The sequence below is a fragment of the Pyrgilauda ruficollis genome, unplaced genomic scaffold (assembly GCF_017590135.1).
Source record: "Pyrgilauda ruficollis isolate IOZ18807 unplaced genomic scaffold, ASM1759013v1 scaffold73, whole genome shotgun sequence".
In the NCBI taxonomy this organism is placed as follows: domain Eukaryota; kingdom Metazoa; phylum Chordata; class Aves; order Passeriformes; family Passeridae; genus Pyrgilauda; species Pyrgilauda ruficollis.
The window spans coordinates 1,062,099-1,080,770 of NW_024529155.1; the positions used below are offsets into that span (position 1 = coordinate 1,062,099).

Genomic DNA, 18,672 nt, shown 5'->3' on the forward strand with positions numbered 1-18,672 from the left:
GGCGAGCAGTCCAAGCAGCATCTCACCGCCCGCCTCCCTGCCCCGACGGGGCGTGTGCGGCCCGGAGAGCCGGCAGCGACAGAGACAGGGCTCTGGGGTGAGAAAGTTCTGCAGCCAGGAACTCTCCGAGGCGCGCAGGTGCCGCCAGCGGTGAAAGGCGAAGGGGCCCACGGCTGTCCCTGGCTCTCCGCCGCCGTCGGGGGCGGGGAGCGCAGCGGAGAACCGAAAGTGAAGGGAAGCCAGCGCCCCCAGCATCCCCGGGGCTGCGGGGCCGGCACGCGTGGGTGAGCGCGGATGCGCCCCGCCAGTCGCGGCTGCCGGGCCGTCACTGCAGGGCGCTGCCGCCCAGCCGCCGGTGCCCCGGGCGGCGATGCTGTGCTGCATGCCCGGCGTGGCTTTCGTGCCCGCTTTGCTCGTCAGCTGGTCCTCGGCCGCCTTCATCATCTCCTATGTGATCGCCGTGCTGGCGGGGCACGTCGAGCCCTTCGTCCCCTACATCAGGTGAGGCGGGGGCGCGGGGGAGCGGCCGAGCTGCGGGGCTTGCGTGTGTGACCATGGGCGGTGTCCTGAGGGGCTTCCCGGAGGGAGTGTGGGGTCCCCTGGGGAGGAGAGGCAGTGGCGGCGGGGCCTCCCGGTGACAGGGGGACACGCTGGGCGCTCCCGGCACCCATCACACCTCTAGCACCTCTGAGAGCTTCAGGACACAACGCTGGAAACACGATGGAAAGGACATGAATGTTTTCTGCTGCAGCCAACGCAGGCCTGATCCTAGAAAAACTTTACTGTTACGTGGTGGAAGTGTAATTTTGTTTGTATAACTCCAGAACTAGGCCAAAGTGCACCAGATGAGGACTGGACTCAAAGCCCTGTGATGGCTTTCGCAGCACACAACATCCCCACAAACATACAGTTCTTATATTTCATTATAGGACCAGTGGGTTTTAAAGACTTCCCAAGAGATGCCTGGCATCTCTTTTTTATAACCTTTTTCATTTAAGTGCAATTCTGTGTAAATCATTCTTTAGGCATGGCTTATGTTAACATTTAGATCTAAACTATGAAAATGTTAGTATTTATCTCTCAAGAGATTGAAGGTTAGCCAGAAATCCCAGACTCTCTCTGATATACAGAAGATCTAAACAAGGTTTTAAAATATATTTTTCAAGGTGCATCTAGACCTAATGTCTTGAAGGACTTTTTGGACATGAACAATTTCAGAAGACTGCTAACCTGATTGGCACATAGAAGAAAATTTGATGGAAAATTAGGGTTTGTCATCATAGGCAAGAGCAAATGACACCACAACCCACAAGATAGCTGAGCTTCATTTAAATTGAGCCAGAGAAAGTTGGGCTTCATGTTTATATTAGCAAAACTTTTTAGGACTCTCTGCACAAATCTGGAAAGCTCTTGGAAAGCCTTTTTCTTGTACTTGAACAAATACCCTACTGCTCATCCTTGATTACACACAAAGCTTTACTAATACAAAAGTGCTTGTGATCAGTGCAATTTATCCAGTATTAACTAACAAAAATTAAACATTTGACATAATTGTACCTGGTTTGTGTTCAGAAATATTTTGAGATCCTGTAGTAAGAAATTTGACCAATTATGTTTCTTATGTTGAAGCCATGTCATAGAATAAAATATATGAAAGAGCGGGATGTGGTTTTTATGTATAGTTTTGTTTGCAGTTAAGTTTTTGACAGCCCAGATATCTTAATTTTGTCATTCTTTCTAAAAGGGATGGACCAAACCTTTAAGTTACAGCTGTACAAGTCTAGTTAATGTATCACAGCTGCCACACTTATATCAACTTAATGGAATAGCACCCATTAAACACTGTTCTTATCCTTTAGCTATGGAATCACAATAAAAGTCCATATGCCCTAAAAAACCTAAACAAAACAAAGACATAAGAGGCTGCACCAGTGATTCCCACTCATATTTCGGTCCCTCTGCATTTACTAGTAAAGCTTTTAAAAGTCTTGTTTATGTTATATCCTTTTAACACCACATTTGGACTAAGAATATATGGAGATATTGGTGAAGTACCTGCAACAATTCTAAAGGCATTTGTGCTCTAAGTATAAGAACTTCATAGAATATGCACTTGGGAATAGTACAAGGTTTTTTTCTAAGTACTCAGGACAATAGTTATACCATATTCAATGCTTAATTTGCAGGTCATTGCTTTAGCCTAAGAATATGCATCATGTGATTGAGAATGTGATTTAGTAAAACTAAGAGTGTTAAAAAAGGAGGAAGAGTGTTGCAACCTTTCAGTTGTGCAATATCTTAAAATGAAGTATAAAAATTAAATAGAGCTCATATGGGGAAATTCCAGTTTCACAAAGGAGAATACTGACATACTTGAGTTCAATGTTTCTGTAATTCTTACATTCATTCCCCAAGTACTCTGTGTATGCCTTGAAGTGACATTAATTTTATTTGCTTACAATGTAGCAGTTGTTACAGCGAGAGACCACATCTAAATTTGTCATTGTGACTGTGCTAATGTCCCATCAAGTAAACCATATAAATACAATTCTTGGTAAATAAAATGAATATGATTTTGTATTTTCTAGCAGCTGAGTCCTAAAAGATGATGACGTTATGCCAAAATTAGTCCTGTTACTCACGCTGCTCAAAATCCAAACCAATTTGGATGTGCTGGGGTGGCTGTTTGCTTGTTCAAATTCTCAGTGAAAGAGGAAAGGAAATTTTCCTGAAAGTATTTGCTACCAGTTGGTACCTCTGGAGAAATCAGAATCCCTGTAGGTGGAATAGAATCTTCCTATTTTAAAAATTTGGGACCTCAGTTTGAAGAGAAATAGTTTATGATGGCTCTGAAGAAAATTTAATGAAATTCAATGAAAATTCAATGAGTCTTTTGGCCCTAAAATATTTATTCCTTGTCTCCTTCACCTTCTTGTCTTTCCACTCTTCAGAAGACTGTTCATTTTTAAAATTCTTCTGCATGAGATGGTGACACAAATGCTGTCATTTTCATACAGGGTTCTTCATCTTTTCCATGGTGATTGAGCTCACCTATGCACCAGCTCAAATAAGTGAGCACATTTGTTGTTTCAAATATGCCATTTCCTTTTTTCTTTTTCATAAAAAGGAGGGGACTGTCACCAATGCTTTTTTTGGTAATCTTTTTTGTCAAAGCAGCAGACTTAAAGAAAAATGAGTATGAATCCAAGTATTCATTTAGCTTTTTTAATGCAAAATATAGCATTAAGAAGATTGTGTCCTTAAAAGTCCAGTGCAGTACTTTGTAAATGGATTGTGATATAATATTCCTGGTATGAATTTTGTTTACAACATAATCTAAGATTGTTGAGTTTAAAAATTTGCAATAGCAAAAATCACCTATAACCTTTAGCTTGAGAAAATACTTTGTTAAAAAATGTAGTTCAGTGCAATTTCACGTTATTTGGTTTGCTCCTGCAGTGTGTTCCAAGAACTTCAAATGGCTTTCTATGTGTGTGCCAATTCCATTCTCTTCTCACCTAAAGCCCTTCAAAAGCTTTGAAGTGATTACAGTCATGTACTTACCACAGAGTGGTTTCTGATTTGAAAAAGTCCTTGAAGATTGTCACAAGTGGCCCACATTTTAAATGGACTCCTTTGTCGTGTTAATGAAAACACTCCAGAAACAAAAGGAAAACATGAAGTTCAAGTTTAAAAAATGGGCTAAATGAAACACAAATTAAGATGATTTTCAGGTGTATCAAACAAACAAACAAAAAGTCTTAGTTTACTGTTTTCATCAATTTCACTGTCAAAGAGAAACAAGATTAATACAGACTACCAGCTGGAACAAGTCCTCAGAAAGCATTACAAGAAAATTCAGGAGAATAGGGATTCCCAATGCCTGACAAGTTGTAAAAACTTGTCTAAAAGCTTGGTCCAAATTTTGCTGTCTGAGAATTTGAAACCAATCACGTAAAAAGAAATATATGAATTTTCTCTATTTTTTCCATCAGCTTTTCATAGAAAAAGATCCTACCTTTATCCTAAGCTTCCTCCTATTGATGATAAATCATCTTAGCAACTTTTGTTAAACAAGTCATTCTATAACATAGAAAGGGTTGGAGAGCAAATATGAATTTCTAAAATAATCAAGTCATTTGAGATGGTCATACTCTTCTGTCCTGAACTTCACAAAATTGTCAAAATCCTTGAGAGTGATTGCTAAAGTAGAGAGTGCTTTCTCTTTTGCCTGTGGAGAGCATTCATGCTGAGGTCATTTTGGCTGTACTCAGTGGTAGCTTCAGAATCTTAGCACTGAAACCTAATCCAGCCTCACTGTTGGAATGAATAGTATTATTCTTCTTGCATGACATAAAAAAATATCCCTAGCTAGTACCTACTTGTTTCATTATACACAGAATCACAGAATCAACACAGGTTGGAAAAGATCTCTGAGGTTACTGAGTTCAACCTATGACTGAACTCCACCATGTCAACCAGACCATGGCACTAAGTCCAGGCTTTCCTTTAGCATTTCCAGGGATGGTGACTCCACCGCCTCTCTGGGCAGTCCCTTCCAATGTCTAACCACCCCTTCTGTGGGGAAATTTTTCCTAACATCCAGTTTAAATCTCCCCTGACACAACTTGAGGCCATTTCCTCTTATCCTATTGCTTTTTATCTGAGAGGCCAACCCCCACGTGGCTGCAGCCTCCTTTCAGGTGGTTGCAGAGAGTGGCAAGGTCACCCCTGACCCTCCTCTTCTCCAGGCTAAACACTCCTGTAGAAAATTCCCAACACACCCCCATCTCCCTCAAATGCTCCTTATCAGACTTGTGCCCCAAACCTTGCTGCCCTTCTCTGGACACACTCCAGCCCCTCGATATCTTCCTTGCAGCGAGGGGCCCAAACTCACAGCAGCACTTGAGGTGTGGCCTCACCAGAGTCAAGAACAGAGAGACCATCACTGCCCTGGTTCTGCTGGCCACACTGTTGCTGGTACAAGCCAGGATGCCACTGGCCTTCTTGGCCACCTGGGCACACACTGGCTCACGTTCAGCTGCTGCCAACCAGCACCCCAGGTTCTTTTCTGCTGGGCATCTCTCCAGCCACTGCTCCCCAGCCTGCAATGCTGCCTGCGGTTGTTGTGGACAAAGTGTAGGACCCAGGCCTTGGTCTTGCTGAACCTCCTACCACTCATCTTGGCCCACCAATCCAGCCTGTCCAGATGCCTCTGCAGAGCCTTCCTACCCTCCATCAGATTGACACTGCCACTCCAGGAGAAAGATTTGTTCTCAGAATCTTTGCTCAGTGTCCTCTAAGCTTTGGCATTAGCTGAAACCCTCATGTGTTCACATATCTGACCGTAGAGTTTTTGGGTGCCTCTGTTCAAACACACTATCCTGCTTCTTGGTACTGCCCAGTAACTAAAAACTTAGCTCACACTCAAATTATGTAAAGATTGAAGAACTAGATGTTTGCCATTGGCTTGACCAACAGAACCTGATCAAATAGATATCAACTGGTTGTATGTTAAACAAGAAAAAAAAGGACATCAGAGAAGAAAAAATAGTAAAAAGAGGTGGCAAGGTCATAGTACTGTTCTTTCAACAGAGCACTCACCTTCCATAGAAGACTTCTGCTTGAGGGAGCTTGAGTACACAACTCCCAGGAGTATGTTCATTCTGTGAGGAAAGGGCATTCTCTGGGGTGAGTTTTTGCACTTATGTAGGAAAAAGAGGGGAAACGACTCTATGGTGAAGGTGTTCCATTTTCTAAAAAACAAATGTTTTGTGTACATTATGCCTTTCATATATATATAGATGAAATAGATGAAGACATTATGTCTTTCATATATGTCTAGACATGTGTAGCCATATACATGTAGATATGTATATAAATTCTGTAGATATTTTCATACTCATGCTCCCTCTCCATGTCCCAGTGAACTAATTATTCCCTGTAAAGGTGAAGTGTTTCATCAGAAGAGACTTAAAACACCTTGGAGATAGAGTACTCTTAAGCTGTGTCTACATCAGTAAATTAAGCAGTTGCTGGGAACATTCTTGGGCATGGCACACAATTTCTCTCATAGGGTTAACTCCTTTTAAAGAAATTAAATCAAATTCTCTCATCTCTTCAGACAGTGATTGCCATTAGATATCTTTTACTCTATCACAGTGTTAATTCAGCAGATAAAATAAACATTAATTCTGAAATGTCATTTATGTAATCATGTCATTCATGAGCAAAGTACAGGTCTGTCACATCTTTGCATACTGCATACAGAAAAAGAAGAAATGCAGTTCAAAGAGTATGCTCTTAAAATATGCTTTCTTTTGAAAAGAAGGATTCTCTACTACAAATGGTGCAGCAGAAGATTAATTGCCTTACACACACAGCAGCAATTCACACGAGTTCTATTTCTCATGGGATTTCAATTGTCTCATTTATGTTTGTCTCAATTAACTTTTAATTTGTCTCTCTTCCTGCTTTAGCGACACTGGAACTAAACCTCCGGAGAGCGGTGTCTTTGGATTTATGATTAATATTTCAGCACTTCTAGGTATGTAGCAGGTATTTGGGTTGACCAGAATCAAGAAATCAGAATTAGTGAAAAATGCCTGCTTTCATTACAGAAATGTATTCAGTATTCTGCAGAAAAACTTCTCCACAGTCAAATGGCAGTATCAGGTAGATGTAAGTAATACCTGGGGAGTTGGGTCCTTAGGAGCAGTTAGTGCAGGCTTAGAGGCACTTGTGTCTCTTCAGAGCACCTCATCAGTGCAAAGTAGTCAGCACACTGGAAATAAAAGTGGAGCAAAGATGGCATAATTACTCTGAAAAAACTCTGGTGTAGGGAAACTTTAGGTTCTAAGATGCTGCAGTAAAGGGAAGAACAGTGTTGAAGCAACGCCTGGTTTACTCCACAGCATGCCTACTCTACAAAATAACTGATGTGAATCAGGAAGTTTGGCATTTTCCATTATCTTTAAGAGGATGGAGGATCAAGAGCTGTGTATCTCTGTATGATGGCCTTAAGGCAAAGTAAACATATTTTACCTTTTATAAGAGCCTTGTTCAGTCACAATCTTGGAGTGTTTCATGTAACCTCATAGTGCCTGGGCAAAGCTACCGGATTTCTTTTTCCAATTGCAGATAGGCTGAAACTGTGTTCTGTGTTATGGAATTGTGGAATTCAGTCTACAGCTTATTACATCCTTAAGAACCATGATTTCCTAATTCAGTACTGGTGTTTGCCAGGAGTGAACTGCATATTAGGGCCAGGCATGCAGTGACTCTACAAAAAGGAATTAATTCTTCAGACAATCCATCATAAGGAGATGTAGTTCTTGCACAAGACTGAATCTCAGAGCAGAATAAGGCCTCCCACTTGCATCTTATGGTTCTTATCTCCCTGTAACATCTGTTCCTAATGTGGAATGGCAATGCCTCTGTGCCCAAAACACCCAGGAGAATGAGATTTAAATGAGTGCTTTTCTTGAACTGATGTGCATTTAGTTCTACATAGCAATAATATGCAATTTTAAGACAAAGATAATGTTGAAGTTCCATCTGAAAGTTCATCTGAATTAACTTCTTCATTCCATTATTTATTGTATTATGTTTATAATTTTGTTCTGCAAGTCATGTGTTAGAGGAAAAAGTTGTTAAAATGTAATCAATATGTGATCATTGAACAAAATACTTTTTTTTTGTTGTTTTTTTTTTCAGCTTCAATTACAATGTACATCAGATATTTATTAATAGAGAAGCAAAATGAATCATCACACTTTGTTAGGTCTTCATGCAATATGTTTACATTATGTGTGGGATTGATGGGCTGCACTGGAATGGGCATAGTTGCAACTTTTCAGGTACGACCATAAATTTCATAACAAAAATGAAAATAAGATAAGATTGTTTTACCATTAAAATTTTCAACTAGATAACAGTGATTAACATTATCCCCATGTGGACCCTTGGAAAATGGAGTAAGAATGCTTTCCTTGCTCTTGCCTTTTTTCAGTAGCTTTTCAGCAACAGACTTGGTTCCTCCCTATACAAGAGAATTTTTGCTTGTGCAGTTATGCCATTAAGGAGTTTTCTGTGTGCTTGTCTTGTAACAGGTCTGTACTGTATGGATTTTTTTGCTGTAAATTTTTTCCTGTGAAAACTTGAATGTAAAAATTTTTGCTATTCTAAGTTTAGTTCACTTATAATCAGGTAGGGCAGAGTAAGTCAGACTAACAAAAGCATCTGCATTTTTGGCTGAATGATGGCACACTCACCAGCAGAATTTTCTACAAAATAAGCTAATCTTATCTGACAGGTTTTTATTTAGAAAACTGAGCACAATATCAGCCTGTTAAACTTTTGAGTCTGTAGGAAATTACATAACAACATGTTTTATCATTTGATAGAGATGTAGAACTACTGCTTACTTTGCCAGAAGTAAGTATCTCGTTACAAACCAAAGCTCCCCCACTCAGTGTCTGAAAGAAAATTCAATAGGGAGAAAAAATACTGAAACAAATTATTCATTTCAACTTTTCTAGTGAGGAAGTGTATAATAAGCTAGATTCTGACACAAATATTAGGACAATTGCACTGAAAGCTTCAGCCTAGAATCAAGTTAAATTCACTTGGCAGGTGGCTTGAGATATTGCCTTAAAATCTGTGGAAACAGCTGCATTATTTCTTTTAAAGGAACATTTGGAACATTTTATTAAATACCATTGTGCTCATATAGTGACATGATGACATACACAGAAATTGAAAATAAAGATTGTTGGGCCTTCAACAGCCAGTACAGTTTTACATGTAATGGAAATAGTATTTTCAGACAAAAAACCCTCTGCTTTAGGATGATAACTTGCCCTTTTTAGCTTTGCATCCAGGCAGTGTGTGTGGATTGCAAACACCACAGGTACTGTAGTTTATTCTAATCATATTTTACTTTAAAATATCCCTGTTCTTATTGATAAAATTTATATGTGGCACAAAAAAAAAGTTGGATGATGCCTGACTGAAATAGAAACCAAACTCAATAGGGAAAAGACAAATCAGGAATGCAAAATAATTTGTGAGAGTCAGGGATGCAGAAACTTTGATCCTACTGTTTCCAAAGGGATTCCTTGACAGTTATAACATGGGTTCTTGTTATATCTCTGTTGTGTCTCATTGCCAGTCCATAAACTCCTTCCTCACTTAATTTCTATTTCCTCTGCTTTGACCCTGCTTTCCATGTTAAGTGCAGTTTGTAGAAAGGGTTCTGAGCATAATAAGGATCTAATCTAGCTAAGTATCTGATCTAGCAGATTTTCAAGCATCCTTAATTGCCCGAGAAGCTGGAATTGGTGGCTTGCAAACCTTCAATCTTTTCACTGTATATGTACAACTAGTGAACAGTACATTCTGATCCCTATTTGCCAATTTAATAACTGAAACATGAAGAGGATGTGAGATTTGCTCAAGGTTGGGTGATGTTTCAAGTCAGGAGATCAAAGCAAAGCTGGAGTTAGAAATTATTCCCTTAGTATTCAGTCTAGTTCCTCTAATCAGTATGTCATGCAGAAAATTTACATTCATGTGCACTACCTGCTAGTTTCTTCAAATAACAGCAGCTAATCATTGTGCTGATTCCTTTTCCAGGAGCTGGCTGTTCCCAGTGTCCATGACATAGGAGCTTTGGTGGCCTTTGGCTCGGGTGTTGTGTACATCACACTTCAGTCTATAATCTCCTACAAGTCCTGCCCACGATGGAACACTTACTTTGTGTGTCACATAAGGATGGCCATATCTGTCATATCATGCACTGCTTTCATTCCCAGTATCCTTTGTGGTGTATCCCATGGTTTTCCCTTTATGTGTTCATGGTTTTCCTTTTAAGTTAAAACATTGCTGATAAAAAATAAAAATGAGGTCACACTCTTTACTTAGGGCTCTCTAATGTGTATAATACAGCAGGCTGAGACACCATGAATTGCATAAAGATGAGTTTTGGGAGCTTCTAAAAAGCTTTATCTCTTATTTCAGTGGTATATTTAAAAAAAAATATCCCAGTGTTTTTCACAGAATCATACACTGGTGAAGCTAGAGCAGCTTTCCAACTTTCTTCCCTCAAAGGAGAGTAGGGAGGAAAGTCTGAAAAAGGGAGCCACTGCTTCTACAATGAATCAAACACACAGAAGTTAAAAACACGGGTGGCATACAAGCCTAAGCAGATGATTTTGACCATGCTGCTTGGTTCTTCACCTCAGTAGTCACCTCTCCTAAAGCCATGCTGCACAACTTCCTGGCTTTTCCCTTGGCATGCTGTAATTAGTCATCTCACTGATTTTATTTATTTGCCTTGGGTGGTCTGCCAGAGTTGAAAAGTGATTGCAGCAGCTCATCACATGAGCCAGCTACAGCCTGCTTTTGGTTCCAGCAGCTGTGAAAGGGCTTTGGAAGAGGGCCTCAGTCCCGAGAGGAAGTTGTACAAACAGATCAAGGCACTTAGTGTGCATCACTGGAAACCAACATTGTTCCACTTCCAGCAGTGCAGGACTCTGCTTCCATAGTTCTTGATCACAAGTGTCACCTAAGTTTGGAGTGTCTCCCTTACTGTCTACACTTTGAAAGAACCTACAGAAACCTTCATTTGTGCAGAAATGCATTTTGATTGCTGTTACCACTTGTCTTGTAATAAGGTGTTTCATTTACTTGTATTCTTAATACCTTGATTTGATATTCTGGCTGTTCAGGGTCTCCTGTGCTACAGAAGGGGAAGATGGTCTGGGTTTTGGGTTTTTTTTTTTGGTAAGCAGATATTTTCATTTTTACTCACTGATATTGTATAGTTTCCTTTACACTGTTTTTCCCAGTGATTGTGTTTGCTTCAAAAATTTCCATGACAAGAATTGATTGGACTCCAGGTGAAAAGGTAAAATCATACCAGGCAGCCAACTTACCCTGTGTGATATTATTTGGGGAATGCTGTTATATTTATCTTAAAGTACTACAAACATGTCAGAGACTTCAAATAGCACATTATCATGAACAGATTTGTGCAATGCTGGTTTCCAGTCACTTCTTCATTAGAAAGATGTCTGCGGCTTGGGTAAGAAAACTTTTCATGGGTGATCAATCTTGAAAGAGTTAGACTTTCATTTTGACTAAAAATTTGAAAGTTTCCCATAGAAAAAGACTACCAAACAAAATTTCTGGAAATTAGTTGTTCTACTTCCTTTTATAGTCAATTTTCTTGAAAATGAACTTTTCACATGAAACAATAAGTGGACCAATTTAATTCTGTAGTTTTTGAGGTTTTTTACAATATTGCTTATCTCAGCTTTTAATAATTTTTTATTTAATAGTCTTTGATACTGTCATAAATATTTGGAATTTTGGACCTAAAACATCCTAAAGTTAATTTTAGGTAATTTAATTGACTTCAGTGTTTTCAGAATGACAACTATGAAAGCTAATTTTTCTTTTTGGGCAAATTTTGCTAAAAGGAGGTATTAAAAAAAAAAAAGGTTAAATAATGCAGAGAGTATATCCTGCTTGAAGAGCTTAATAAGAACACACTTAGCAAATGTGCCACAACCAAACATTGCAAGGCAGCTGTGAGATAAATCTTTGCAAATTTGACAATCTTAGTAATATCTTCAGGGGTTTTGTGGGTTTTTATGTGATGCAAAGATGAAAAAATGGTTTTACTGAAACAGATGGCATATTTGGTGATGGCATGTTAAGAAACACTTTGCATTCTGTTTGTGTCATGTGACAAACGTTTTCAATGACAGTCTTAAAAACAAAAGTCTTGTCAGGAACTGTCATTAAGAGTAGCCCTCCATTTCAAAACATGGCAAGGATTTGCTCAGAATTACTGAGCTCAGTGGCTCTGAGTGACAGCTTGGAGCACGGGCACATCAGTAATTTTAATGTAACAACTGGATGATTTCAGGTTTATATTACAGTCAGCCTTTGTTTTGATACTGTGCCAGTTGTAGTTTTCTTCTGCTACTTTTGATGGTACTGCACAAGACTTAATGTAAAACATGCACCTTGATAAATTTACTCACCATACTGTTAAAACAAAATGTGAATTGACTTTTATACAACAGGGATGACAAGTCATAAATCTTACTTGTTGCATTTACAGAAGCAGATGTCTATATCATTTCACCCATATTTTATTCAGCTGTTTAATCTGAAAATTTGTTTTATATCTCACTCCATCAGGATTATACTTACCATTTTATAAGTGCAATCTGTGAATGGACAGTGGCCTTTGGTTTCATCTTCTTCTTTTTAACATTCATTAGAGATTTTCAGGTTGGTATCCACATATTTTAGCAGTGACTAAGTGCTATGAATTATATAACAATGCAATAGAAAATTACCATTCTTTACCTAGATAGATGCATCAAAGCTATACAGAAACAAATGTTACCAAGGACAGAACTGATTTCTGTCTACATAATGAATATTCTCCCCCTTGATTATAAAACATAAAATTCAGTTTAATGTTCAAAGTGCCTGTTCTTCAAAATTAATAACAGTCAATTATTTACTATTTTCTGTAGAAAGAGTCCCTCTAAAGGTGATATAATAACAAATAAATGATGCAACTAAAACTTCATTTCTTTCTGACTGAAGGATTTTATATGATAATCCAAAGCTTTTCAATAATTGATGTTTTACACATTTTGCTGTATGTTTCCTCTCAGTGCAAAGAATATGAAATAATTTTTGGAAAAGTATTGGCACAAAAGCCCTCTGGTTTGGGTAGCTGGATTCAGAGTTAACATATATTTTGCTAACCAATAGCAAACATTTCCATGTTTGTTTAGTTTTGACTTAGTACTGAATAGATCATAGCTGCAGGGCTTTTCCTAAAATTAAAAAAAAAAAAAATTAAAAAATAATAAAATAAAATAAGCTAGGTTCAGCAGAGAAAAACACGTCTTTCAGAAAAGAAAAATAGTTGTTCTGAATTACACAATACATGATCTTAAAGGCATATAATTGCCTTCTAAACTTGATAGAATTATTGAAGAACCATTCCAAAATGTCTGTATCATTTAATGCATGATTTTTGGGGGGAGGTATTTATAATCACTCCCTGATGTTTATATATGTGATGGCATCTCTTTTATCAAAGGTCAGACTTTTTTCTTGGAGACAGAGATTTGCAGGAATATTTATCAACAATTGTTAGTTGATAATTCTCCTTCAGACACATAAAAACTTTTACTAAATATAAATATTTGAAAATAAGAGAAAGTGATGAAATTAAACAAAATGGAATTGTGGCCATTTTAAATTACAGGCTATGAAATAGCATGAATCCAATGTTAGTGTTTGACAATGACAGAAAGATTTTTTAGATTCTCTTTTTTAGATCATCTTTTTGTCATAACCATTTCTCAGAGAAAACCAAATTATTAATTCAGTAAAAAAGTCCTGCCACACTTCAAGAAAAATAAGATTATTTTTCTAATTTTCCTCCAGTATTTATTTCACTTTAACACTTGTTTCTTTTGTTTTGTTTAATCTCCTTGTACTTTATATCACAGAACTGTGAAATTAAATTATCCTAAGCTGATCTTGCTTTATTTTTCTTTTAGAGATTTTCTGTAAGGATATCAACAGAAATACATGAAGAATCCTGATAGTGAAAGAACAATATTTTATATCTATGAATATTCTAGGTTTCTTTTTACTTATAGAAAAAGTGGCAGAGGCACAAGGATTGATAAGATTTTATTAAGAACCCATGCCATTAACTCTGCACCAGCAAGCACTAAAAGATATTAAAAACTTGGAGCAAGGTTTCTCCTGCCTTTTTGTAATATTTTGTAATTTTTATATGGTTTGGTATATTAAAAATACTGTAATAAAAGCAATATCTAGAAACACCAGAAAATCACTCAAGGACTTGATCTCCTCAGCTCTTCCATTTTGGACATATCGGTACTTTTTTAATTTGTTGTAGTGTGATGATCAGTAGCACAAGTTTTAAACTTGAGAAAGTACATTTTGCAAAGAGAGAAGTGTAAAGGCAATGGAAATCACTAGGACTGAATTCCTACTCTGTTAAGTTGCAAGGCCTGGAGAAGATGGTGAGAGCAAGAGTGGGATCTTTGTTTGAAGAAATTTGAAGTTAATAGATGTCAACACTATGCTACATATTTCTGATACTGGGCACTGTAATGCAAATGCAAATACTAAGAGAAATTTAAACTATATTGCTTGAAAAATGTTTTCTAATCATCACTGCAGTACATGTTGTAAAAATCCACCCCTTTTTCCCTTTTATGCACTGATGGCCACAGGAAACAAAAGACGGAAGTGGGAATAGAAAGTAAATTGACATTTAAGCACGATGTAATAAAGAGAAATCTTATTGCAATTTTGTTAATATAAAGCAGAACTTTCCAGCCTGTGTTTTAATCTACAATGGAGTGAAGAAGGTCTCAAAAAAAGTCTTGGGAATGAATGGAAAATAAGAAGAGGCAGTAGTTTTCAGGTACTTAGAAATAAATGTAAGAGTATTACATACATAAAACTGAATTAAAAAACAAACCTTGAGAGCATCTGTAATGAAGATATTTGCTGCTGTAGAGTTACTTCTGTAATGAAAGACTTGAAAAGGAACTGATTGAGAAGTCAGATGTTACAAGTATCTGCAGGTAAAAGGTTCTTTCATGGACTGATTCACCACCTCCATTCAGTGCATTAGCCACTTGGTTGTGAATTATGTTTTCTGAAAATTACATTTTCCACACTATCACAGTTTATGCAGAAATATTGATGATTTTCAGTTGCTAATATCCACTAACTAATGTGTGTTTGGAGAGTGATGTCTTAAGATTAATCATCTGTTAATATTTCTTTTAATGTGTATTTTAAACTGTATTAAATTCAGCTGTTTCACAACTTAAAGAGTTGATGTTTTGTTTGTAAGTTCTTCCAGATAAAAACAGATAAAAGTGTTTGTTCTCCACTGGAAGATTTGCTTTCCATAGAATTCAGGTTAACTTGCAGAGGTTTATAGCTACAACCAAGTTAAAAATCAAATCTAGTACTGATTAAGGACGGATCTTATTTCTTGCTGATTGGGTATCCTGTAAGGGACACACATTCCTTCAAGTGAAGATCATAAAGGAAATGTGTATCAACCACAAAAAGTGACATCATGTTATTTTCAAGGCTCTGTTAAGAAAAGACCATATTTCCTAATGCATTGTGTATTAATTCTTTTATTGCTTTTTATTCTTAGCTTTCATAAAGTAAAGTATAAGAAGCAAGAAGTTGTTATTTTAAATAATAGCCAACCTTTACAGTGCTTACAGTATCCTAAAGGGAAGAAAAAAAATTTCAGAGAAAGTGGCTGAATCAAGATCACCTTATCCCTGAAGTCAAGAGGTAAATTCAAGTACTGAATCAAATCCTTCCCATTTTCCTGAGCTTTATTGTGATACATTTTAATATGATTTATATTCATGACCAAAAGAACGCACCAATGGTGCACCTTTTATTAAATCTGTTAGGCCTAAGACCTCAACGTGCATTGACAAGCAGATAGAGGCAATGGATTTTTATTATTTGTGCAGTGAACAACTATTGAAAACACTTTGATTATTTTCTGTCTCAAGCAGATTTTCAGTCAACAGCTTAACTATTTTTTTCAGTAGAAATGTGAGTTGACAAGTTGCAATCAATTGCCAAAATAATATTCTAGCAAGGTATAATTTAGCTGTGGCTGACTCTTGTTAAATACTGCACTTTAATTTTTTCAGGCAAGTGTTTTCTAGAGGTTAGCACAGACAATGTCACAGCACATTTCTGTTGCTTTGCTACAGGTCTTTTCTATATTTTCATATTTCTTAGCAACAATAAATAGCTTTTTTTTTTTTTTGCTGGAAGCTATGCTACAAATATTTTCATCATCTACTCTGCATGATGTTCTCTATTTGTCAGCCCATCAAGAGTGATTGAGAAATTCCTTTTGCATAAACTCCAGTAAATCACATGATACTTGCTGTTATTTTTAGTGGTTATGCTAAATCATTCTACTGCTTCCAAAAGTGCAAAAGCTAATTTTTCTAGGTTGCATCTTGATCTGCAGGTGAAATACCACTGTTGTGGTCTCTGTCACAGTTCCAGATCGTGTAGGGATGAAACTCTATCAACTCAAAATACCTAAAACCCTCTTTGTCTTAGGACACTGTCACTTGCTCTGCTTTGCCTTCCAGTGCACACTGAGCTAGTGATGACCTTATCACTGGCTTTTCTCTTAAGGCAAACTAAACTTAAATTTCTGGTCTGCTCAGTTTGCATACTGCCTTACCTCTGACAGCAACGTATGTTTGACAGTAGTACAATAATCTTGACGTCAAGGTATTTATTTCTTGCTCTTAATACTGGTAGCAAAACTTCCAAGCAGATTAGAGGGATTATGGCAACACATCAGTGAATTCTGGACATTCCAGAGTGAATTTTGTAAAGAGGTTCAAGAGCTTGGTATTTAAAACTCCTCTGCAAATACAGTCTTAGTCTCAATATTGACCACATTTTCACAAGTCTTCAGGCTTTAGAGCACCTGTTTGCAGACTGCAGAGGGTGTGGGGTTGATTCCCCGTGGTTTACAACGTCCACTGGAAATATTGTCTCTGGAAGAGGCTAGAAGAGCTGTTCTCCTCTGAGAGACAGTGAATGGCAGCATGGTGCATGTATTTTAAGTGGGGATAATATTTGTTTCCTTGGAAGATGAGTAAATGCCCATTTATTTGGGAGAAATGTGGGCAAGTAGCAATAGGCTTTAATGCATAAATTTTCTGTAGCTTTGACTAAAAACTGTCAGAGCTGGGTCTGTCTTTCACTGCATTTGTGTGTGTGCCAGTGCCCATACAGTCACACGTGCAGACACAAGCAGCACTGGCATGATGAGGCCTGGCAGTGGTCAGAGTTCTGCATGTTGCTGCAATACACAGAAATAAAAATACATGCTGTATTTTATAAACAATCACAGCAATTTAATGAGCTTTGGCTATACCTTGGATTGGTAAATATAATTCAGAAAGAGCGTTTCTCCCATCTTAAGGAGAAAATAGGCAAGTCCTACATGTGGTATCTGTATTTTTCCCCATACACAATAGATGGCACTAGCAGCCCACATAATTTGGGTTTATTTCCCACGTTCAGGCAAGCAAGTACAGTAGTTTTGTAGGTAGCTTTAGCTGATTTTAATAGTCGTCTGGAGGTCCAGTTAAATGAGTTTTGCCTTTGTGGAAAACAAATCGGATCTAAGTTTCTTTGCCATCCCTTCCTGCCTTCATCTAAGTAAATATGTTTTGCTACTGCCATGTGTAGTCTCATAGCAACTTTAATTTTGAATTAATTTGTCTGAGTCAGAGGAGCCTGCAGTCATCACTGGCACACGCTGACATCCAGCTCTCATTACTACACCACTTCTCCTGGGAAGCTTTTCCTACCCTATCAAAAAGAAGGTACATTTCCCTCAGTTGCTTCAGTAGAATCCTGTCAGTTTGCAGTGGGGCTTTAGGACACAATGTAGACCTTGTTTTCATGAGACAACAATCTAGAAAGAACAAGATTTTAACATTTCAAAATTGCATCCAGTCTGCACCCAGAAAAAGTGACATGGCTGATTGTAAAAAAAATTCAAAGGTAGCTGCTGTATCTATTTAAAAATGCACTTCACATGTAAAATGTCTTTTTTTCCAGTTATTTCCTTGCCTAACAAAACAGTTAGCATTGTCTTCTGTGAAGTGTAGCAATAATGCAGGCTCCTGAACATTATCTTACCTGGAATTATGCAAGTTTAGCATTCACAGTCTTAAATAAACTATGCTGGGCAGCATGGATGTTTCTCTAGAAACTCCTACCAAATGTTGTATGGATTAAAAAAAAAAAATAGAAAGTGCTCTGACAAAGTATGAGTGATTCATTACTGATAGACATCTTTAACACAGTAGAACTTTCTTACTCCACGAGCACTCTCCCAACACACACTCATAAAACTCATTATAGGTACATTTCAAAGATTTCTCTGATGAACATTTTGACTTCCATCATGAGACCTGCAGGAACATTCTCTGCAGCTCTGCTAGCTGATGCAGAAGCTGCAGCTGATGGATCTCCATGCAAAGAGGTGTCTTTCCTTCCTCTCACACTGCATCAGGTGGCTGAAACATATTAGATGGTTTGCAGGGAGGTTTTTCTTCTGGTTTGAATAGCTCAAGAGGATTTTTTGATAATAAAACAATTTGTGGGTTTTTTTCCCTTTAAAAAATTATAAATAGAACTTTGTGCTCATTTGAAATTTCGACGGGATTATGCATAAAATCTTGTGTACTACTTAGAAAGGATGTTGACATAGGTCTTGCTCTTCAGGCAAAAATGTAACGTTCAGAAATTGCACCAGATGAAATATCCCTCTTTTCTTATCTATTAGCCTTTTAGATCTAGTTAGCCTTTGACAATACAAAAAAATTCAACAGGAGATAAGCTTCACTTGAAGGAAAAGTGATCTTTTAACCAACTAAAATCAAATTACAAGACTTCTACTGACTTTAAATGTTAGTATTTCTTCCTCTGTTGAGCAAGTGCATATGTTGTTCACAGAGCCTGGGGATGTTTCCTGGATAGATTCTGGTGTCAGCAGAATAATCT

The 18,672-nt window shown here is 37.6% G+C and overlaps 1 protein-coding gene across 1 annotated transcript; it reads left to right on the top strand.

Moving 5' to 3' along the window:
- Positions 1-122: 122 nt before the first annotated feature.
- On the top strand, positions 123-14,897 carry DRAM1 (DNA damage regulated autophagy modulator 1). The gene is made up of 7 exons (XM_041486002.1): positions 123-501; positions 6,480-6,547; positions 7,717-7,859; positions 9,637-9,814; positions 10,851-10,909; positions 12,214-12,306; positions 13,602-14,897. The coding sequence occupies exons 1-7, from the start codon at positions 371-373 to the stop codon at positions 13,644-13,646; spliced, it is 717 nt and encodes a 238-aa protein (XP_041341936.1). The 5' UTR covers positions 123-370; the 3' UTR covers positions 13,647-14,897.
- The last annotated feature ends 3,775 nt before the right edge of the window (positions 14,898-18,672 follow it).

Bases quoted from the DNA above. Each gene is read 5' to 3' on its own strand.
- DRAM1 (XM_041486002.1), top strand. From the start codon at position 371: ATGCTGTGCTGCATGCCCGGCGTGGCTTTCGTGCCCGCTTTGCTCGTC. The intron at 502-6,479 runs GTGAGGCGGGGG...TTCCTGCTTTAG, and splicing joins CCCTTCGTCCCCTACATCAG to CGACACTGGAACTAAACCTC. The intron at 7,860-9,636 runs GTACGACCATAA...TTCCTTTTCCAG, and splicing joins GCATAGTTGCAACTTTTCAG to GAGCTGGCTGTTCCCAGTGT.